Source organism: Tachypleus tridentatus, chromosome 13 (assembly GCF_004210375.1).
Source record: "Tachypleus tridentatus isolate NWPU-2018 chromosome 13, ASM421037v1, whole genome shotgun sequence".
Taxonomy (NCBI): Eukaryota; Metazoa; Arthropoda; class Merostomata; order Xiphosura; family Limulidae; genus Tachypleus; species Tachypleus tridentatus.
The window spans coordinates 267,494,463-267,512,662 of NC_134837.1; the positions used below are offsets into that span (position 1 = coordinate 267,494,463).

General features: G+C 28.6%; 1 protein-coding gene across 1 annotated transcript in view; it reads left to right on the forward strand.

The window, feature by feature from the left end:
• The window catches only part of LOC143237670 (neuronal acetylcholine receptor subunit alpha-10-like), a 50,147-nt gene that overhangs the window by 15,575 nt on the left and 16,372 nt on the right, over positions 1 to 18,200 (forward strand). The window contains exons 4-5 of the mRNA XM_076477175.1: positions 7,385 to 7,494; positions 9,231 to 9,414. Coding sequence (XP_076333290.1) covers positions 7,385 to 7,494; positions 9,231 to 9,414 — 294 coding nt within the window. The remainder of the gene's footprint in view (positions 1 to 7,384; positions 7,495 to 9,230; positions 9,415 to 18,200) is intronic.

The window sequence follows — 18,200 nt, forward strand, 5'->3', positions numbered from 1 at the left end:
AGACTTCAACAACAATGATAATTAAATTGAAACAGCCTCAGAGAAAGACCATTAAATTAAAATCAATTTTAGAATAAATATAATAATTAAATTAAAGTCATTTTTAGATTAACTATAATTAAATTAGAACAGCCTTCACCAAGAATGGTAATAAAATTAAAATTAATTTTAGAATAAATATAAAAATTAAAACAGCCTTAGAATAAGAATGATGATTAAATTAAAATAAATTGTATAATAAATATTATTAAATTAAAACAGTCTTCATTAAGAATTGTAATTAAATTAAAATTAATTTTAGAATAAATATAATAATTAAATTAAAACAGCCTTAGAATAAGAATGATGATTAAATTAAAATAAATTGTAGAATAAATATTATTAAATTAAAACAGCCTAATAATAAGAATCATAATTAAATTTAATTAATTTTTGAATAAATATAATAATTAAATTTAAACAGCCTTAGAATGAGAATGATAAATAAATTAAAATAGCCTTAGAACAAGAATAATTAAATTATAATCAATTTTAGAATAAATATAACAGTTAAATTTAAACAGCCTTAGAATAAGAATAATAATTTAATTAAAATAAATTTTACAATAAATTTAATAATTATATCAAAACAGCTTTAGAAGAAGAATGACAATAAAATAAAAATAAAATTTAGAATAAATATAATAATTAAATTAAAACAGCCTTCAAGAAGATGATAATTAAATTAAAACAGCTTTGAATAAGAATTATAATTATATTAAAGTAGCCTTCAATAAAAATCATAATTAAATTAAAATTTAATTTTAGAATAAATATAATAATTAAATTAATAGAGCCTTCAACAAGAATAATATTTAAATTAAAACCAATTTTAGAATGAATAATATAATTAAATTAAAAGAGCCTTGGAATAAAAATGATGATTAAATTAAAATCAATTTTAAAATCAATATAATTAAATTATAACAGCCTTAGAATGAAAATAATGATTAAATTAAAATCAAATTTAAATGAATATAATTAAATTAAAACAGCCTCAGGATAAGAATGATAATTACATTAAAATTAATTTTAGAATAAATCTAATAATTAAATTAAAACAGCAATCAATAACAAGAAAATAATTAAATTAAAATGAATTTAGAATACATGAAATAATTAAAATTCAAATAGCCTTCAATAAGAATAAGAAAAAAATTAAAATCAAATTTAGAATAAATATAATAATTAACTTAAAATAGCCTTAATCAAGAATATTAATTAAATTAAAATTAATTTTAGAATAAATATAATAATTAAATTAAAACAGACTTCAACAAGAATGATAATTAAATTAAAACAGCTTTCAATAAGAATTATAATTAAATTTAAGTAGCCTTCAATAAGAATGATAATAAAATTAAAATTTAATTTTAGAATAAATATAGTAATTAAATTAAAACAGACTTGAATAAGAAGAATTATTAAATTAAAACCAATTTTAGAATAAATATTATAAATTAAAACAGCTTTAGAATAAAAGTGATGATTAAATTAAAGTAGCCTCAGAATAAACATGATGATTATATTAAAATCAATTTTAGAATAAATGTAATAATTGAATATAAACAGCCTTCAATAAGAATGATAATTAAATTAAAATTAATTTTAGAATAAATATAATAATTAAATTAAAACAGTCTTCAATAAGAATAATAATTAAATTAAAACAGCCTTCAACAATAATAATAATTAAATTAAAATTCATTTTAGAATAAGTATTATAATTATTAAAACAGCCTTAGAATAAGATTGATGATTACATTAAAATAAATTGTAGAATAAATATAATTAAATTAAAACAGCCTCATAATAAGAATGATAATTAAATTAAAATTAATTTTAGAATAAATATAATAATTAAATTTAAACAGCCTTACAATGAGAATGATAAATAAATTAAAATAGCCTTAGAACAAGAATAATTAAATTATAATCAATTTTAGATTAAATATTATAATTAAATTAAAACAGCCTTAGAATAAGAATGATGATTAAATTAAAGTCAATTTTAGAATGAATATAATGATTAAATTAAAACAGCCTCAGAGAAACAATGACCATTAAATTAAAATCAATTTTAAAATAAATATAATAGTTAAATTTAAACAGCCTTAGAATAAGAATAATAATTTAATTAAAATGAATTTTACAATAAATTAAATAATTATATCAAAACAGCTTTAGAAAAAGAATGATAATTAAATTAAAATTCATTTTAGAATAAGTATAATAATTATTAAAACAGCCTTAGAATAAGATTGATGATTACATTAAAATAAATTGTAGAATAAATATAATTAAATTAAAACAGCCTTCAACAAGAATAATAATTAAATTAAAATTAATTTTAGAATAAATATAATAATTAAATTAAAACAACCTTAGAATAAGATTAATGATTAAATGAAAATAAATTGTAGAATAAATATAATTAAATTAAAACAGCCTCATAATAAGAATGATAATTAAATTAAAATTAATTTTAGAATAAATATAATAATTAAATTTAAACAGCCTTACAATGAGAATGATTAATAAATTAAAATAGCCTTAGAACAAGAATAATTAAATTATAATCAATTTTAGATTAAATATTATAATTAAATTAAAACAGCCTTAGAATAAGAATGATGATTAAATTAAAGTCAATTTTAGAATGAATATAATGATTAAATTAAAACAGCCTCAGAGAAACAATGACCATTAAATTAAAATCAATTTTAAAATAAATATAATAGTTAAATTTAAACAGCCTTAGAATAAGAATAATAATTTAATTAAAATGAATTTTACAATAAATTAAATAATTATATCAAAACAGCTTTAGAAAAAGAATGACAATTAAATTAAAATCAAATTTAGAATAAATATAACAATTAAATTAAAGTAACCTTAGAATAAGTATAATAATTAAATTAAAATCAATTTTAGAATAAATATAATAATTAAATTAAAACAGCCTTAGAATAAGAATGGTGATTAAATTAAAATCTATGGTAGAATAAATATAATTAAATTAAAACAAGCTCAGAATAAGAATGATAATAAATTAAAATTAATTTTAGAATAAGTATAATAATTAAATTAATCAGCCTTAGAATAAGAATGATAAATAAATTAAAATAGACTTAGAGAAACAATGACCATTAAATTAAAATCAATTTTAGAATAATATGATAATAAAATTAAAACAGCCTTAGAGAAAGAATGACCATCAAATTAAAATCAATTTTAGAATAAATATAATAATTAATTTAAAACAGCCTTCAATAAGAATTATAATTAAATTAAAATCAATTTTAGAATAAATGTAATATTTAAATTAAAATAACCTTAGAATAAGAATGATGATTAAATTAAATCAATTTTAGAATAAATATAATAATTAAATTAATATAGCCTTTGAATAAGAATGATAATTAAATTTAAACAATTTTAGAATAAATATATTAATATGAAAACAGTTATAGATATGTATAATAATTAAAACAGTTTCAGAATAAGTATAATAATCAAATGAAGAAGCTTCAAAATAAATATAATATTGGAACTTGAAACAGTTTTAGTACAGATTCATTCAAGTCGAATTGGAGGGTAATGATGACAAACAGAACGACAGCAGCAACAATAAACATTTGACACGTGTGTGTTCAGTAATAAACGTTTAATTCTTGTACATTACAGAATGTACATATTCCATCTTCAGCAAGTTGTATTGATCACGATACATTATGTATATTATTAAGTTAAAACATTTTATTAAAATTAAGATACAAAATAAAAGAATGAAATAAACAAATAAACAAAGGGTAGGTTGATACACCATTATTATACAAGAACGTGTAGGTTAGTACCCCAGAATTATACAAGCATTCTGAACAGCGAACAGACTTAACTGTGATGAAGTTGTGTTATTATTTAAAGCTTAGAGCTCATTTATAACAGATGAATTTTCTTAATTAAAATTGAGTACTGGATGATCCAAATGAGGTCACTTTGAAATTCATAATCAAGACAGGTGCAGAGATGCCAACTATTTCAAATGACTGAGCGTAATGATTGTAGACAGAGCCCTTTATCATGGTTACTGGGCATGACCTATGTCTCTAAGCTGTTGATTATTATATTAGTATTATTATAACTATTATTATTTATTACTGCTATAGATTGCTCATTTATGACTGTGATTTGTGTATTTAATAAATAAATTTAATAATTGTTTTGAAATTCTTACTCGTAAATGTTGTTATCTGCATCGTTTTTGTCTTTCAAGCACAAACATGATTATCGCAAGTAGCTATTTGGACTATGTCTTTTATTTATTATCAAAATTTATTTTATCTCACTAGAAATTTTCTCTTCACCCCTTTCAAGCCCCGGGGAACAATTTATCACTTCATTGTATATGCCTATATAATACATAATAATTTGGGAGTTGCAACAAGTCGTAATATTTGTCTGTATGAGCGTATAGTCGTAATGTATACACCAAAATTGTAATGATTACGCTCAAATCGTAATGGTTGGCATCTCTGCAGGTGGTTGGTATTTTCAATATGTGTGTGTGTGTGAATTATGAAGTCTGGAAGATTTGATATTTTTTACCAATATATAAATTTGTGTATCTAATAATTTATCCTGTTTGATATAGCTTGCTGAAGTTGGAATATGTATATTACCAACTGTTCATCTATAATCATTCATAATCTTTAATACTTCAGTCAGATCTCACTAACTCTTCTTTTCTCAAGAGAAAACAGTCTGAGAGATTTCAACCTCTCCTCATATGAAAACACTTCCATCCCAGGCTCCATTTCAATAATACTCCTCTGAACCCTTGCCCTCCAGTGGCACAGTGGTATGTCTGTGCACTCTAGAAACAAGGTTTTGATACCCTTAGTGGACAGAACACAGATATCCCATTGTGTTGCTTTCCACTTAATTTCAAATAATCAATTAATTATTCAACTCTGAACCATTTCCATCAATCCAGTGTCTTTGTTAATGTAAGGAGCCCCAAACTGAACAATATTCTAAATGTAGTCTAACCAGTGACATTTACAATAAAATTATAACTCTCTTAGTCTTGTATTCAATATTTCTCTAGATACAACCTAAGATCCTATTTGCCCAACCACTAACAACAGCTCAATACTTTACAGAATGATTGACTATTACACCAACATTCCTTTGTAACACAATTAATTCTATTCCTATTCAAATTATTATAACCCACATGCATTATGTTACGTTTATCACATTTAATTCCTATCAACCATTTATTTACTAAATGATTTAAATCCTTTTGTAAATCAGCAGCATCCTCTTCACAGACAGCAACACTTAAAGCCAAGACCTTAATATCATAAGCAAACTTAAGTAATTTATTGACTGTTCTTTCATCTATGCCATTAATGTAAATCAAAAAATAGCAAAGGTTCTTAGACTGAGTTCTAAGGTACATCACTTGTAACATTAATCATGTTTGACTGAACTTTGGGGCACATCACTTGTAACATTAATCATATTAGACTGAACTCTGAGGTACATCACTTGTAACATTAATCATGTTTGACTGAACTCCATTTATAACACCATCTGCTTTCTTCTTTCAAGCCACTCTTCTATCCAATTAGTTAACTTATCTCCCACACCTTTAAGGAGAAGTTTCTTTACAAGCTTACTACGTGGCACATTCTAAAATGATTTCTGAGACTCCAGATATACCAAATCTACACCATTACCTACATGTGTATTTGCAATAACCTTTTTAAAAAAAAGTCAAAATATATGTAAGGCAAAATTTTCTCTCAGTGAAACCATGCTGACTAACCAATAAAATTCTAAACTTAGATCAATAATTTTGTAAAACAAATTTTAACAGACTTTCCAAAACGTTTCCAACAACTGATGTAAGAGTAATGGGTCTATAATTACTTGGATATATTTTATCACCTACTTTAAAAATAGGGTTACTTTAGCTAACTTCCAATCTTCTGGTACCTGTCCTCTTTTCAAGGACTGACAAAGATAGCAGTGAGTGGCTCATATGTCCAATATTTAACCTCTTTCAAAACCCTTGGGGAAATATTATCTGTCCCAGGAAACTTATTCTTTTTAAACTTTCATTCCATTTATCAACTGTTCAAGTTTTGAAATACTACTCGAATTTTCAATAGAAAAACCAAAGAAAAAGCAAATTTTAATAGCTCAGCCATCAGATACTAGCCTTCCTTTATTACCCCTCAAGGATCCTACCCAATTTTAACATTTTGTTTACATGTAATGTATTTTAAGAAATCTTGTTAAATTTTAGATTTTCTGCCAACCTTTTTTCATAGATCCTCTTTGATGCCCTAATTTTCAGTTTCACCAACTTACTTGATATTCTATAATCTTTTAAATCTCTTGTCCTACCAGTTTGTTCTAATTTGTTATGATTGTGTTTAATTTTATTTCATTTTAAAAGAACATATGTTTTTAACTTGTTGTGACCTTTTTCTTTCTATAAAAAATATGTTTACCTTGAGTATTTAAACTTTTATCATTACAACGTTTCACTACAATCAGTGTCTACAAATAACACAGCTGTCCAGTTCACAACAGATAATTCTTGTTTCACCCCCTTCAAAATTTATTTTTTGAAATTTTTAATCAGAATATCATTATTACTTATCATCATATTTAACAGAATCAGATGTTCCACAATTTCAACTATTTCTATATTTGAGTTCAACAATAAATCTAAAATAGCATTACTTCTAGTCAGTTCCTTAACTGATAAGTGAAGAAAGCCATCCCTCATCGTTTTACTGTAGTATTTCTCAATCTGTATGCCTGAAATTAAAATGACCTATAATTATAACTTCAATAAGAGCTGAAATCTTAACCTTATTGTAAAGTTTCTTACTACTTTTTATCAGTAACATTTGTTGGTTTGTAACTAATTCTCACTAAAAGCCTTTTTCTTTTATATCTAAGAGAAACCCAAATAAATTAAATATTTTCTATTTCTGTTATCTCTAATATCTTCAACCTCAACAGGATGTAACTCACACTTTACATATGAAGCAACTCTTACCTCTCTTGAATAAGTATACTAACTAAATTAAAATAGCTTTAAAATAAGTATAATAATCTTTAACTTTTCATCATAATTCACAAACGGAAAACCTTCGCCATTTTCTGATTATTATATCTCTATTGAGTCATCTAGCGTCGTTTTTTTGAACCTATAAATTGGAAACAAACCTCAAACAAAACATAGAATTTGCTTTCTTCTTTGGATAACTTATATTTGAAATCCATTTACCAAATTCGTTTTTATGGTTTCAACTTCTAGAAATGGACAGATTACCACCTAAGATGGAATGTTTCTGATTTCAACGGAATTACAGTTATCCGTGTACCGGCAAGTCAAGTGTGGAGACCGGACATCCTCCTTCACAACAAGTAGGACACATTAACTCTCGATAACCTAAGTCAAATCTATTGTTTTGTCCTTCTTAATTATGTCATGCCATAACACAATATGTTCACAGTAGGACACATTAACTCTCGATAACCTAAGTCAAATCCAGTGTTTTGTCCTTCTTAATTATGTCATGCCATAACACAATATGTTCACAGTAGGACACATTAACTCTCGATAACCTATGTCAAATCCATTGTTTTGTCCTTCTTAATTATGTCATGCCATAACACAATATGCTCATGTATAATACGTCAAACTCCAGTTATAATATTACTAAGTACATCTGTATTGACATTATTTTGGAACCATACCATGTCGTTACAGTCCATATCACCACATCCAGTCATGATCTGCCTGATAACCGTGATTCTTGAAAATAGTCATAAAGTAACCTCTTTTTTTGCTGAATAACACGTTGTGAAACTATCATGTCGAAAGCCCACTACTGCTCCCTGTGTGGTTTCCATAACTCATCTACTATACCAGTACAGTGGTTTCCTAGAGTACTTTTAAACAGTGTGATCACAAATAAATCCATAAGTAACTTGGTCAACAAGGATTAGCATGAACAAGTGTTTCATTCATTCTTCAGTTCCTTGAAGCATAGGTCAATTAAAGTGATATTTCGTGGAACAACTTGTGTACAAGTGACTTGTATTGTTTTCTCAAATGGAAATCCTTCTTATTTATATTACTTACCCATTGTCTTGGTAATATGGGATACGTTTTCCATTGACCATTGTGTTCAATGATTGTCGCACATTTTAAGATATCGCCCTTTTTGTATCACAGTTGTGGTATGACTTCTGATAGGCCTCTTTCTTGATGATCCTGGTTTTCCAAGATGATCCATATTCCTTTCTTTTTCAATTTCATTAATTACAAGAGGTTTCTCCCTCTTGAAAATTCTAAATATCTCACCTGATCCCACCTTTATTATTTAAGTACATGTATTTTTTTGTCAGAAAGATATCAAATATCATTCGCAAGAGAGATCGATTTTCGCTGCCGTCACTCTACCCACAAAACGCCAAACAATGTGTGGTTGTCACGTGACTTGCCGACTTGCATATTTACAACCATGCCACTACAATTCAACATTCTGTATGTATGATGTAATGTCATATGATAACAAGTAGAATATGGTATAAAGTAAAAACTTTTGTCTATCAGCTGATACCTATTATATATACTGTTAGTAGCGAGTCATTGAAATAGTAAATAAGTAACTCTTAATACATGTGTACCGTGTTTAAACATGCTGGACTGTAGAAATACAAACAGTTAGAGGAAGAAACAGAATTACATATAAATACGATCAGTTTAACTTGAATCCAGATACAACAGAGTAGCTCAAGAGTTGGCGGAGGGTGGTGATGATTAGCTGTCTTCTCTCTAGTCTTACACTGTTAAATTAGGGAGGGCTAGCGCAGATAGCTCTCGTGTAGCTTTGCGCGAAATTCAAAAACAAACAAATAAACTCACCGGTGACTTGGTGGAAAGTCTGAGTATTACGAACGCTAAACATCAGGTCTTGGAACCTGCCTTAGACAGAGGACATAGAGCAAGTGAATTTTGTAGTATTAGAGACTGTTAAAATAATCTCTGATCTACTTTCTTTGGTTAAAATTTGAGAGTTTTTATACTATCCGCAGATCACCTTTACCTAACCTCTCAGAATGATATAATTTCAAACCTTTTTCCTTATTTTCAGCGTCGGAGTAGAACAGACATTGGACATACTTAATACAAACGTCATTGTGAAACACACGGGGGAAGTAAAGTGGCTCTGGAGAGCTCTGTTCAAAAGTTCCTGTTCTATTGACATCGAGTGCTTCCCGTTTGACATCCAGTACTGCCCAATGAGGTTCCTTTCTGGAGCTTATGATGGCTTACAGGTAGGATGAAACAGATAGTATATCAAAAGTTCTGATTAAAAGTAAACTATTTGTGTACACTACAGTAAGAATATATATATATATATATATATATATATATATAACTTACTACAAGTACATAAGGTACTAAATATGGATACAGTTACATACATTCATATATTAACAATAGTATACAAGTAGCATGACATACGAAAACATTAAATATGGATTTACTTATAACCCTTTGTATATTAAAAATAGTATATATGTAACATCACACAACATACAAAAATATTTAACATTGATATATTTATAAATATTCATGTATTAACAATAGTATATATCTAACATCACACAACATACGAAAACATTAAATATGGATATATTTCTAAACATTCATATATTAACAACATATTACTATCATCACAGAACATACCAAATCATTAAACATAGATATAATTATAAACTTTCATATATTAACAAGAGCATATATCTAACATCACAGAACATACTAAAACTTTAAACATGAATATACTTACAAACAATCATATTTTAACAATAGTATTTATCTAATATAGCATAATATACAACAACATTAAAAAACGATATACCTATAAACCTTTATATATTAACAGTAGTATATATATAACATCACACAACGTACCAGAACATCAAACAAAGATATATTTATAAACCTTCACATATTAACAACAGCATATTTTTAACATCACACAACATACTAAAACATTAAATAGTGATATATTTATAAACCTTCATATATTAACGACAGCATACATTTAAAATCATACAACATACCACAACACTAAATTTGCATATATTTATAAACCTTCATTCATTCACAATAGTGTATATCTAACATCACGCAACATACCAAAACATTAAATATGGATGTATTTATAACCCTTTATCTATTAAGAATTGTATGTATCTAACGTCATACAAAATAACACAATGTAAAACAAGGATATATTTATAAACCTTCATGATTTAATAATATACTCTTCAAAAAAAGAAACGCAAAAGGCAAAATTTGAGACATATTGTTAACAAGTTTATTCCGAGTAGTTCTGTATGACAAGTGTGAAACTTTGCACATTCACTGCTGAACATCCAAAGTCTGCAAAGGCGAAGTCCACGCTCACTAGTTGAAGTTTAACGTCACTCAACGTCAATAACGAGTATGCCCCCCGTGAGCATCAATAACTGCTTGGCATCTCCTGCCCATGGAAGCGATGAATGACGAATCACATCCTGTGGAATGGCTATCCACTCAGCCTGCAAAGCTGCTGCAAGCTGAGGTATAGTCTGAGGTTAAGATTGTCGCCGTCGCAGACGTCGGTCCAACTCGTCCCAAAGATGTTCAATGGGGCTTAAATCTGGTGATCTGGAGGGCTAGGGAAGAACGTTGATGTTGTGGTGTCTCAAGAAGACAGTGGTGAGTCGGGCTGTGTGAGGACGGGCGTTGTCATGTTGAAAAACGTCGTTGACGTTCACCATGATGGGTTGCACATGGAACCTAAGAATCTCGTCGACGGTTGCGTACGATCTGATCGGAAATCCTACGCAGCCCTGGTATGGTTGAGGCAGTAGACGTCGCAGTGGTGGTCCTATCCCGAAGGTGACGTAACCGGATGTAGCGATCTTGTGCGGGCGTGGTCACACAAGGTCTGCCAGATCGTGGACGGTCACAAGTTGATCCATGTTGTTAGTGACGATTCCATAGCCTTGTGATGGTGCTTGGGAGACATTCACAGCTCTGGCAACATCTGATTGAGATTCGCCTGCTTCCAAGCGAGCAATGGCGTTGTTGCGTTGTGCTTCAGTCAGTCTTGGCGTAACTGTATTGCGTGTCGGTGGCTGAATACTGAGCTATGGAAACCGAGAACCCGTCACTTTTATAGGGATTTTGCACATTTTGCACTTGCAGAACATGCAGATCTCTCAAACAAATTTATTGGACACGAATGCGTTTTGGGGAAAAATCCGATGTTTTCCTCTGTTTTCAAAGTGGAAACTTTTATTGTCATTTTGGTCTGACAATCAGTGCATTAACACGTGTAACATCACATACTCTGAGCTTGTAACGTTATGACATATATTTTTCTTTAAAATAACAAAAATATCCCTTTTGCATTTCTTTTTTTGAAGAGTATAGTATATAGCTAACATCACACATCGTACCAAAACATTAAACAGGGATATATTTACAAACCTTCATGTCTTAATAATAGTATGTATCTAACATCATACAACATACCAAAACATTAAACTCTGATATATTTATTAACTTTCATGTTTAAACAATAGTATTTATCTAACATCACAGAAATTACCAAAAAATGAATATATCTATAAACCTTTGTGAATTATCAATAGTATACGTGTATATATATAATATCATTCAACATATCACAATATTAAAGAAGTATATACCAATAAACTTTCATCTTTTAACAATAATATATATCTATCATAACACAATGTATCGAAATTTAAACGTGGATGTATTTATAAATCTTCATCTATTAAGAATAGTTTATATCTAATGTCACACAACATACCACAATATTAAACAATGATATATTCACGAACCATCATGTATTAACAACAGAATATATCTAACGTCACACGAGATACCAAAACATTAAACAAGGATATATCTATTGACCTTTACATATTATGAATAATATATATTCAACATCACACAACGTACAAAACCATTAAACAAAGATATATTTATCAACCCTCATATACTAACAATACCATATTTCTAGCCTCACATCATGTACCAAAATATAAAACATGGATGTATTTATAAATCTTCATCTATTAATAATAGTATATATCTAACATCACACGACATACCGCAACATAAAACTTGCACATATTTATAAACCTTTATTACAAACAATAGTATGTAGCTAACAGCACACAACGTACCAAAACATTAAACAAAGATATATTTATAAACCTTCATCTGTTAAAGATATAACATTTCTACCATCACACAACTTACCAAAACATTAAACATGGATATATTTATAAACCTTCATATGTTAACAACAACATAAATCTAGTATCGCACAATATACGAAAACATTCAACATGGGTATATTTATAAACCTTCATGTATTAACAATTTCATAGTGTTCATATTTTCCCTATTAAATTCTAAAAAAAAAAATCTATTTTATTTTTATTTTCCCTTTTCTTATTTTCATTATTCGAAACTCTACTCAAATAAGTGGTTGAGTCTAAGAACGCAATACTTTTCTTTATGTTCATTGGTCTTAAGATTCTGGCCAGCAGTTTTTTATAAAATGTCATGTATTAACAATAGAATATATCCAACTTCACACAACATACCACAAATAATAAACAAGGATATATTTATAAACATTCATGTATTAACAATACCATATATTTAACATCCTACAACATACTAATATTAAACATGGATATATTCATAAACCTTCAAGTATTAACAACAGGATATTAACAACATCACACAACATACCTAGACATTAAGTATGGAGATATTTCTTAACTTTCACATATTAACAATAGTATATATCTAACATCACACAACGTACTAAAACATTAAAGAAAGATATATTTATAAATCCTCATGTATTAACAATAGAATATAAGTATCATCCCACGACATAAAGACTTTAAACAAGGATATATTCCTAAACTTTCACATATTAACAATGGTATATATCAAAGATCACACACCATAACAAAATATTAAACAAGGACATATTTCATAAACATTCATGTATTAACAAAGTGCATATCTAACATCAAACACATTCTAAAACATTAAACAAGAATACATGAAACAAGAATACATGTATAAACCTTTATATATTTACAACAGCATATATCTAACATCACAAAACATACCAAAACCTTAAACATAGATGTATTCATTAATCTGCATGTATTAACAATAGCATCTATCACCACTCAACATACCACACTGTTAAATAGGGATATATTTATAAGCTTCCATGTATTAACAATAGTATGTATTTAACATCACACAACGTACCAAAACATTAAACAAAGATATATTTATAAGCTTTCATGTATTAACAATAGTATGTATTTAACATCACACAACGTACCAAAACATTAAACAAAGATATATTTATTAACCTTCATATATTAACAACAGCATATTTTTTACATCACACAACTTACCAAAACATTGAACAAAGATATATTTATTAACTTTCATATATTAACAGCAGGATATTTCTTACATCACTTAATTTACCAAAACATTAAACAAAAATATATTTGTTAACTTTTATGTATTAAAAATAGTATATATTTAACATCACACAACGTACCAAAAGATTAAAGAAAGATATATTTATAAATCCTCATCTATTACTAATAGTATAAATATAACATGATACAACATACGAAACATTAAACATGGATATATCTATAAACATTCATGTATTAACAATAGTATATTTTCAACATCACACAACGTACCAAAACATTAAACGAAGATGTACTTATAAACCTTCATATATTAGCAATAGCATATGTCTAGCGCCACACAACATACCAAAACAATGAAATTGGATATATTTATAAATCTTTATGTACTAACAATACTATATATAACATCACACAATATACCACAACAAACCAAAATATTTGACATAGATATATACAAACATTCATGAATTAGCAACAGTGTGTCTCTAACATCACACGATACACCAAAACATTAAATATGGATATATTTTTAAACCTATAACTATTAACAGTAGTATATTTCTATCATCACACAACATACAAACATTAAACATGTATATATTTATAATTTTCTTATATATTAACAGTTGTGTATATCTAACATCACATAATATTCGCAAGCCTTAATCACATATATATTTATAAACATTCATATTTTACCAATAGTATATATCAAACATCACAGTACATACCAAAACGTTAAACATGGTTATATTTATAAACTTTCATATATCAACGGTTGTATATATCTAACGTCACACAAGATATCAAAACTTTAAACATGGATATATTTATTGTCCTTCACATATGAAAAATAGTATATACCTAACATCACACAACGTACCAAAACATTAAACGTGGATAAATTTATGAACCTTTATATATTTAACAACAGCATATACCTAATATCATACAACATACCAAAACATTAAACATAGATCCATTCATAAAATTTCATGTATTAATAATAATATATATGTATCATTGCAAAACAACAAACATTAAACATGGATATATTCATAAACAGTCAGTTATGTATTGAAAATAGTATATATCTAAAATCACACAACATACAAAAATATTAAACAATGATATATATATTAACCTTCATGTATAAACAATAATTTATATCTAACATTATACAACGTAATAAGACATAAAACATGGATAATTTTATAAACCTTCTTGTATTAACAATAGCATATATATCTAACATCAGAAAAGAAACCAAAATATTAAACATCGATACATATATACCTTCATATATTAACAATAGTATATATCTATCATTACAGAACATACAAAAACTTAAACATAGATATATTTATAAACATTCATCTATTAACAGTAGCATGGTTCTCACATCACGTCACATAACACAACATTAAACATGGATGTATTTATGAACTTTGATTAAAAATAGTATATATCTAACATCACACAACATACGTAAACATTAAACATTAATATATTTATAAACCTTTATGTATTCCCATTAGTATATATCTAACATTACACAACAGGCCAAAACTTCAAACATGTATTAAAAATAGAATATATCTAACATCACACACGATACACCAAAACATTATACAAGGATATATTTATAAACCCTCATGTATTAACAGCAGTATATATCTAATATAACATAACATTCCAAAACATTAACCATGGGTATATATATATATATAAGCCTTAATATATTATCAATAGTATATATCTAATATCACACAACGTACAAACATTAAACATGGATATATTGACAAAACCCACGTATTAACACTAGTATATATCTAACATCACACAATATAGCAAAACATTAAACATGCATATATTTATAAACCTTCATGTATCAACAATAATGCATATCTAACATCAAAGAATATACTATTATTAATACATGATGGTTTATCAATAAATCAAGGATTAGTGTTTTGGTATGTTCTTTAATTGATACATTTATAAAATTTTATGTATTAACAAAAGTATATATTTAACATCATACAATATACCACAACATTAAAAATGCATATATTTATAAACATTCATGTATAAACAGTTATGTAATCTAACACCACACAACATTTCCAATTTTTAATCATAGATATATTTATAAACCTTCACATATTAACAATAGTATATTTTTAACATCACACAACATACCTAATTTTTCGTGATGACGAGAAAACCGACTTGTTAAAAAAACAGAAGGTCGAAACTTTGTTCGCTCCTCTACATAGAGATTTCTCTACCTCTAACAGTCTTTTTCATATTTTCCTAATTTTTAATCAGAGATATATTTATAAACCTTTATATATTAACAACAGCATAGATCTAACATCACACAACATACCAAAACATAAAACATGAATCTATTCATAAACCTTTATGTATTAACAATAATATATTTCTATCAATGCACAACATACAAGCATTAAACACGGGTATATTAATGAACTAAATGTATTAAAAGTATCGTACGTCTAACATCACACAACGTACCAAAACATTATACATGGATACACTTATAAACCTTCAAGTATTAATAATAGTATATATCTAACAACACAAGACATACCAAATTACCCCTCTGTGTAGATTCCTGTATGTGGTGAGGGGACCTCCCAGAGAAGGTTCTGTTCTTTCTGGTTACCTCCTCTGGGATCTAAACATCCACCCACGTGTTTGCCGTGCGTGACGACTCGTAAAGGGGAGGAGAGGATCCTGGTGGTTGAGGGGTCCAACCTTAACACACCACTTTGACCTTGAATTCCTGTAGTCGGGCGACTTTAAGGTGGCCCCCACTGGGTCAATCGGCTGGTTTACTTGAGCTAGGGTCAACCAAGTACCACTGTTGGATGTTCTCAACAGGTTTTGTGGATGTTGTATCTGATGCTGTTGTTTGGGTATAGTGCTCACGGAACCCTGGCGTTGCTGCATAGTCCTTGTTTGACATTGTTGTGCGTCCCGTCGTAGGGCTCCATGGTGGGTGGGTCAGTGGGCACCGAAGTTTCCCTTTTTTTCATTATGGATACTCCAATTAAAAATCTCAATAAAATAGTGAAAAAAACAGTCAATAGGTAAACGACCACGTCTTCAAGATTCTAAGCAGCAATCCTCACCATCTGTACCTCATTTTATTATATTGCATTCAGTTTCAGACAAACCTTTAAGGCAAATGTCTCCAATTTTCATTCATAAGGGACTACAAGGATTTGCCGGCTCTCCAGAGAGATCTGTCTGCACTCCCACTGTAGTAGTGAAACGAAGCGCAGCAGCATATGTCGTAGATAAAGTGGTGGATAGCAACTTGCAAGCCTCAGGATGAGTAATGTTATGAATCGTTTTCAAACGGTTCACATTTTTTTCTTCCAACCTTTTAAGGCCAGAACGAAAGTAGGACGGTTGCGAGCCATTGCAATTGACGCACTCGTTGGCATCATGGTCCTTGCCACTACAATAAGCACACGTCAAGGAACCACGAAATGATGTCTTAGAGTTACCGAAACACTGACACTGTAAATATTGGAGAGGGTTTGGAATGTATGGCCGTGCTCTGCAATTAAGAAAACCTATCTTGATGATGGCAGGTTAATGTGATGACGTAAATGTGAGAATGAGGAGATTGTTCGGCACCATAATTCCATCTTTGAGAGTAGAGATGTACCTACTCTCAAAGTAGCTGCATCTGATGACATATTGGTGAAAACATCCACAACTCAACACAGAAAACTCCTCTTTCATTCAAAGGCAATTGGGGATATACCTATTGATGTTACACCTCATGCTACTTTGAATTCATCACAAGGAGTTATTGTTGAGAGAGATTTGAAGAACATCTCAGAGTCAGAGATTCTCGCTGATCTCTCCACCCAAGGAGTTTCTGCAGTGCTGCTGCGCTTCGTTTCACTACTACAGTGGAAGTGCAGACAGATCTCTCTGTGTCTCAAAAAAGTCGTTCTCAAAACAAATGAAAAGTCTTTTCACCTCCGTGTTTAAAACGGTTGATCAATCATCTTCAAAACCCATCTCTGTCCCATCCATACATTTCAACAGATACCAAGATCCACTTCCTTTGGGTTTGGGTTCAAGCATTTTTGTGGGTACATCTCCCACCCCATGATCCAAAACGATCTTTCGTTCACGTCCTCAGTCGCAGGAATCCTCTTCCTACAACAAAGACCTGCCCAATCGACCTAGGGCAGGATCCATGGAAGTCGATAGACCTTGCTCGAATAAAGAGAGTAGAGAAAAAAGACGTGGTCGTAAACAGAAGGGTTCTCCACCCAATTCACCTACACATAAATAAAAATTGTCACCTTGATACAATGGAACTGTCGAAGTTTACGTTCTAATCTGAATGACATCAAAACACTGATTGCTTCCTACCATCCTGTATGTCTCTCCTCACCGGGAACATTTCTGAAACCTGCCAATACAGTCACCTTTTGGCACTTTTCTTTGTACAGAAATGATAGGCTGTGTGATGGAAGAGTGCATGGAGG